Source organism: Pseudophryne corroboree, chromosome 1 (assembly GCF_028390025.1).
Source record: "Pseudophryne corroboree isolate aPseCor3 chromosome 1, aPseCor3.hap2, whole genome shotgun sequence".
NCBI lineage: Eukaryota > Metazoa > Chordata > Amphibia > Anura > Myobatrachidae > Pseudophryne > Pseudophryne corroboree.
This window is the reverse complement of record NC_086444.1, coordinates 433,315,270-433,322,785: the sequence shown is the minus strand read 5'-3', so window position 1 is coordinate 433,322,785 and position 7,516 is coordinate 433,315,270. Positions and strand designations below refer to the sequence as shown.

General features: G+C 41.0%; 1 protein-coding gene across 1 annotated transcript; it reads left to right on the top strand.

Moving 5' to 3' along the window:
* The first annotated feature begins 2,261 nt into the window (after positions 1-2,261).
* Positions 2,262-3,212, top strand: LOC134969016 (taste receptor type 2 member 40-like). The gene has a single exon (XM_063944750.1). The coding sequence runs from the start codon at positions 2,262-2,264 to the stop codon at positions 3,210-3,212; it is 951 nt and encodes a 316-aa protein (XP_063800820.1).
* Positions 3,213-7,516: the final 4,304 nt, after the last annotated feature.

Below are 7,516 nucleotides of genomic sequence, written 5' to 3'. Positions count from 1 at the left end.
ACCCGTGGCCAGGGGGTAGACTTGTATAAACTAGGCAGTTACCTGTTCGACCGTACTGGAAACATGCAGCACAGCAGTCACTCAGTGTAATTAGCACTGATGTCCGGCACCGTACTTCAGTGAAGCAGCTCTAAAACTACAGCTCCCAGCAGCCCTTGCTGCCAGGAGCTCCTGGGAACTGTATTTTCACTTAGAGTAGCTTCATTGAAGTGTGGTGCCAGAAATCGTCGCTAATTACACCGAGTGACTGCTGTGCTGCATGTGTCCGGTACGGGTGGTCGGCTGACTGCCCGTACACACAGAAAGATGCACCAATATATCTGTAAATATATTTGGTCATTTGATGTGCTGCATAACCGACTTGATATGTCTGTGAAAGAAGTCGTTCACAGACATACAATATTGCTGGTGCACACTGGGCGATGCACAGTGGTGCAAATAGAAAAAATGTCTTACAGGTACTGTGTGCGCGCGCCTACGTCACGCGCCCAAAAAATGGGTGTGGCCACGTGGGGCGTGGCCAATGAAAATGGGGGCGTGATACACATATGGGGGGCCAGATGCACGTTGCCCCGCAGTGCCAGATGCACGTTGCCCCGCAGTGCCAGATACACGTTGCCCCGCAGTGCCAGATACACGTTGCCCCGCAGTGCCAGATACACAAATGCCCCCACTGTGTCAGATATACATTGCCTCCCAGTGCCAGATAAAGAAAAATGCCCCCACAGTGCCAGATACATATATGCCCCCAGTGCCAGATACAGAAATGCCCCCAGTGCCAGTTACACATGTCCCCACAGTGCCAGATATGCCCCCAGTGCCAGATACAGAAATTACCCCAGTGCCAGATACACATGTCCCCCCAGTGCCAGATATGCCCCCAGTGCCAAATACACATGTACCCCCAGTGCCAGATATGCCCCTACAGTGCCAGATATGCGCCCAGTGCCAGATACAGAAATGCCCCCCCAGTGCCAGATACACATGTCCCCGCAGTGCCAGATATGCCCCCAGTGCTTGATACACATGTTCCCCCTTCCCCTGCTGCTTACCGCGCTGCTGCTGTCCTGTTCCTGTGTGTGAGGGGAGGAGAGTGCAGCATGCACCTCTCCTGCCCCTCAGTCTCCGGCGGCGGTGCGGGTGTCATTCTACCTTCAACTAGGCGCCGATACGTCAGCCAATTAAAGCTCGTTGGCCGGCAGCCAATCAGGAGCCTTGGCTGCCGGTCCGCAAGCTTTGATTGGCTCACGGGCCGGCGCCAAATTGAAGGTAGACACTGAGGGGCAGGAGAGGCGCATGCTGCACTCTCCTCCCCTCATGCAGCAGCGGAGGGAGGGAGGGAGGGGCGGCCCGGCGGCGGTGGGTATGGCGTACCCATGGCTAAATTCTTAAGGGTGGTACGCCATACCCATCTGTACCCGCCCACTTGCACCGCGCCGACACACCTGCAATATATCAGCTGTTAAATTGAACAGCTGATATATCGGCCAGTGTGTACTAGCATAAGGCCTCACACAGTCCTTGTAAGTCCGCCCCTAGACTCCTGTGAAACTAGCCACGACTATATATTTATATACAGCAGTGTATAAGGGGTACTACTGTGTGATGTAACCTGTATAAGGGGTACTACTGTGTGGGGCAACGTGTATAAGGGGTACTACTGTGTGGCATAATGTGAATGACGGATACCACTATGTGGTGTAATGTGAGTAAGGGGAACTACCATGTGGTGTAATTTGAATTGTGGGTACTATTGTGTGGCCTTCCCCATTTTGGCCTTCCCCATTTTAAATATGGGGGGAGGGGGCGCGCCAGTCCCTTACTATGCCTGGGGTGCTCCGACCCCTAGATACACCCCTTCCACAATCATTCTTTGCCTTGAGTCTTATTGGAGAACAAGTGCTATGTAAAAAAAATTATGATGATGACGATGATTATTGTTATTGCTATCATTATTATTATTAATGTTGTTATTATTTAATAATTTCACTATGTTGTGTATTTAGTTACCATTTAATATGTCACAGAATACATGTTTGCAGACATGATAATAAGGCTTAGAATTCTCTCTAGAAGCTGAAGACGTTTATTCTTGCACAGTCAATATGAAGTGAAAGTTTCTCTGTTGCTTCTGTATTAATAAAAACATTATTATTATTATTATTATTATTATTATTATTTTCCAGACAATATGTGTTGACATTGTGACAGCGCTATATTTCTGACTATCCCACCCACTGAAACCTGCATGGTGATATCTGATGCCTTCAGTTTTTATTCTGGTTTCCATGACCATATTGGGTGCAAGCACAGTCATGGGGGTGCTCACCAACTCTCTTATACTGGCTGTAAACATCATAGACAAAGTAAGGGGTAAGGCTCTCAGCCCATCTGACCTCATCCTGGTCACTATGAGTGCATCCAATGTTTTATTTCAATTCATAATGCTGGCAAATGACTTCCTGAGCTTCCTGGAGAGTGATCTCTATTTCTCTGATGAGATCTATACTTTGTTCACTGTCCTGTTAAATCTTCCCATCTACTCCAGCTTCTGGTTCACTGTTTGCCTTTCCATCAACTACTGTTTGCAGATTGTCATATTCACCAATCCACTTCTCATCCGAATGAAATTTGCAGTCTCCCAGTTGGTCCCACAGCTTCTTATGGCCTCAGTTCTCATGGCAATAGCAACTGGTGTGCCTGCAGCCTGGAACTTGTACAGGGATCCTGAAAATGCCAATATGTCAAGTAATCTGAGTGAGGAAATCTCTGTTCCCAAATTAAATGTTGCATATCTGCTCCCATGTAATGTTATGAGCTGTTCTCTTCCTTTACTCCTAGTAGGAATCACAAATGGAGTCATCATCAATTCTCTTGTGACTCACAAGTCTGATAGGAATGCAAATGGTGACCTCAGTCCAAGAGCACAAGGACGAGTGCGGGCAGCAAGGACAATAAGTTGTCTTCTCATCATATATATATCCTTCTATATTTCAGAAGTCCTAATGTTTATAGATGTCTTTCCTCCCAGCAGCCCTGGATTCTGTATTTGTTTGATGGTCATTTATAGTTATTCTCCTGCACAATCTATTGTTCTTATTTTTGGAAGCCCTAAACTGAAACATGTATATTCCAATTTATTCAGTGGTGTACATGGTTTTAAAGGAAAACCAAGGAAATCAACTGTCTTGTTCATTAAGCTCAGTCTTTGAAAGAAAGTGCACTAGCCAGCAGACGGCATATTTAGAATGACTGGAATGGAAAAAGGGATAGGAAAATCAGTGCGCGATTAAAAACCAGAGGTGCAGCCAAAATATACGTGACAAAAGTGTACATCCACAACACATAACAATTGTATAGAAGAAAATAAGTTACGTGTGCATATGGCCCTCAGAGGTTTGAGGCGCAGGGTTACTCATCACATGTTTTAATAAAAGCCAGAAATAAAATAGATTAGGTCGAAAGAAAGAGTCTGTTGGAAGTCAAAGAGGCAGAACCAAAAATTGGTGATTAGACTCAATGAGCTTTTATCACTTGATAAAGATGGAAGCCATATTTGTTCATAGGACTCCATTTTATAATTGACATCTTACAAACTGTTTCAAATTGTTTTTCAGCTTAGAACTGACACAGGAAAGAGTGTAGACCTGTACTCTGTTTGAACCCTTATTGTGAAGCTGTGACCTTTATCTAAGATAAACTCCTTGCACAAATATATTGTCAGCAGCTAAATGTGAAGGCTTCAAAGGCATTTGGCAGTTTGCGGTATAACAGGAACAGAAGCAGACCCAGACATATGTAGATTATGAGTTTAACAAAAGTCCACTGTTGCCCCACGTAAAACGGCAAACTGGAATTATAGCGTTGCTAAGAAGATAGTTTATTAACCAATAGGATAAGAAAAGTATGTTAACCAATAGAATTAAAGAGATCATTAACCAATAGGATTATGTTTTGTGTAAGGAAGCTACGCCACTGTATGCAAATATGTACCTCTTTATAATGTAATGTTTTCAGGAAATAAAGCAGCTCTACACTATTATTCCTCACTGAACATACGTGGCTAGTTATTACAAATGTTAATTTGTTGACTGGTCACTGGCTGCAGCCGTGTATGAACCTGATGCTGACTGACTGAATGCGTGCTTGAACTTGGTTAAGCAAAGGGTGCCCTTTCCTGGGCTCCCCTTTATCAATATGGAGGTTTCGAATCCGAGATCCCACATCACCTGTTGAACAGCGGACGACTGAGCGGACGGTTCCTGGACTGAGACTCAAAACCCATGCATGGTACGTAGAGATATTTCTCTGTAGACTCTCATTCCTGTTAACTATCCACTATGTTCCGCTGGGAGACAGGCATCGGGATCGCACGCACATAGTTCACTCAGTAAACAGGTTTTTCTCATTTTCATTCTATCTCTTGCTTATATGTGCTTATATATGTGTTATAAAGGCGTAACAATGAATGAATGTGGAAGTAAATGAATTCTGAGTATTTAGAGTGTGTCTGCATATAACCAACTGATGGATTGTTAAACCAAACTTTGCTGCAACCACTGTCTGGTTTTGTCTTATATTGAGAATTAAAATGTAGGTTAAATTTGTGTTACTGCAGTCTATATGTGTAGAATATTGTAGAAAGACTTTAAAAATAAGTCAGAGTTATGAAACAAACATGTCCCCTTTGTAAGTGTGTAGTACTCTTAGTAAAGGCACACCACAATCAGAAATTTTATTTACATTATATTTGTAATCCAGGAGAATCACCCTTATTCTCTGAACCGTGGGAAGAGGGGTTTAACATTTTTGTACCAATAGGTTGTAATTTTATTCTTAAAGTAAGAAATATTGGAAAGGATTGGTCAGATATACTGTCTGAATTGGAAGGTTCAGAACAATATATTGTACATAATATAAAAGTCTAAGTTGTACTCACAGTAGAATATCATTGCATCTGACTTGCATGCCTTGTCAGTACCATAAAACCACGTCCTGTCGCTTTAAAAATTATAGCGTACAGAGTTAAGAAAAAAAATCAGAAACGGAAGCCATTTAAAATTTCTTTTTTTTCCTCTCTCTTCCGTGAGCTGTAACCACAGACTGCTGCAAGCAATGAATGCAAGTTGAATGTCCTGTCAGAATTGTGTCTGCATAGCTATTATACATAGGTTAGGAGAGGGACATCCATTTGTTTTAAAAGCAGTAGTGTACTTTGCAGAAGAAGGGGTTTGGGAAAATAGAGAAAACCCAGATGATGTGTTCATATTGATGGGATGTCATTTCATTCCAAAGGATAGTGACATAGGTAAAAATTGGTTACAAATCACCTCAGTTTCAGGCAATTTTCCTCACAGTTATATCTCTGAGGATCCGTTAGATCCAGGTTACTGATATTTCCCGGATTTTATTGAATACTTACTGGCCATAAGTATTGGGAAATACAAATACTTATCCTTCGGATGAAGCACCTCGGAGTGCCATGGACATTATGAAGAATGTACATGGTGAGCAATGCTTGAAGGGTATGAGACGATTGTTTCAATGGGCAAAAGTGACTACTAATGGCACTCTAGACCCGGATAGGTTGAAACAAATTAGAAGTAACCTATGGGAGATATGTGAAGGATAATAATCTGGAACAGAGTCTTGATTTGTGGATTAAAACAGGTAAATTATTTCAGTATAAGAAAAAAGTTAGAAGAGTTAGGACAAACTCAAGAACAAATGGCTCTAATTAATATGGATGATTTTAAAGATGCAGACATATCTGGACAGGAAACAATGATACGTAGAGGTCCCAAGAAAACCAAAGGGTATCCTTACTGGGCATGTCCAAATTGTGGACATTGTAACCCACCAGATGACACAATATGCCCAGTTTGTCAAACACCCTGGTCTTACAAATGTAAACCCTGTGAAGGACCAAATGTTAGAAAATCCGTTAGGTTTAGGAAATCTGTTAAATCTAAAAAGTTAATCAGTAAATGGTTGCCAGTGTTAAAAAAATAAAAGACCTACTAATTATACCTGAAGATGTGCATGCCACAGACTAATATATTGGTAGACTAAAAATTGTACAGCATGTAATGTCAAGAGACCAAAAACGTCTCCTAAGAAAAATTTATGTATAGTCTCAAGCTTGGCATCTGCACCTCCAGTGTATAATTTACTTAAGGATTTGGTCCCTGCAAACTATATCCGGTGTGCACATAAGATGCTGTCACACCTGGTGTAGCTGCTGACGGACCTAATCCAGTGCGCCAAGAGTTGCGCTGAACCACTGCATGATATAAAAAATTCAGAACTGTTAACATAACAGTTACAGAACTCCCTGATGTTAAACAACAATTTATGAAGTTCATTAAACATGTAAAAAAATTAAAAATAATTTAAACCTAGAAATAAAATCCAAAAAGGGTTATAAGTTTTCTGGATCCTGCTTAGTGATGGACAATTGGACTTAGGTGGCATGGAAATGCAAACATAAAACCAGCTGGTGGTAATCTATTCTTTACTTCTTTTTGCCTTCCCATGTGGGCTGGTCTGGTCCGTCATTAGGTAAAACTGGGGTCCAAAAGTCTCAGTTTCAGGCTGCTTTTGTCTCTGAAACTGCATACTTATCAAATTGTGTAAAGAGATTATTCATAAATTGTAATCAGTGTGTTTGCACTTTTCTGTCAATTTGTGCCACAGAATAGCAAAATATATAGTCTGTAAATTACATTGGTAAATATGTATTTAATCAGTGGCTACAAATGACTTGTAGACTTCAATGGAAGTGTGTAATATAATGTATTATGTAAGTTCTAATGGTTTATCATTAAACTCCAGCTAACCCCTGTTCGGAGTTGGGAGAGTGCTGGCTCACTCTCAGTGTTTTATTTGTGTGTGTAAAATAGTATTCTCTTAATATAAAGTTTTGGATAAGTATAATGAAATGTGTTGTGGCCAAATGAATATTGCCCCAGCCAATAGCAAAGGGTTGTCATAAAACTAAAAATATGACATGTATTTGTATTAAAAAAATCTCCACAGTAAAATTAATATCTCTGTGTCTAAAACAGTAACAGTTCATAGGTAGATAATTAGAAACATGTTACAGATGTAAGAAAATATTTTCTTTCATGTACAGTTCGTTACTGTTCCAGTTACAGTGTGTAATGAAATGTCAGAGAATCAGGAAGTGTTTGGGTAACTAATACAAGGGGTGGGGCCAAGTGATGAGGTAAACTAGGTATGAGAAGTGGGCAGAACTGTAGTCATAGTCCATACCCCTAAGATAGAAGTCTGCCCTCATGATACAATTACATTTACATGGTATAAAATCAAGATTGTAACTGTAAACTGTAACAATGCATAAATGATACCTCTGAAAGATGTTAGGTGAACATACATTAACATTGCATCACTGTTGATGCTTGGCATATAACAGTAAAGGAGGGAGGTTTATTTTAGAAATATCTCTATGACGCACCTTACAACAGCTTAAGTCATTTCTAGAATTAATCACCTA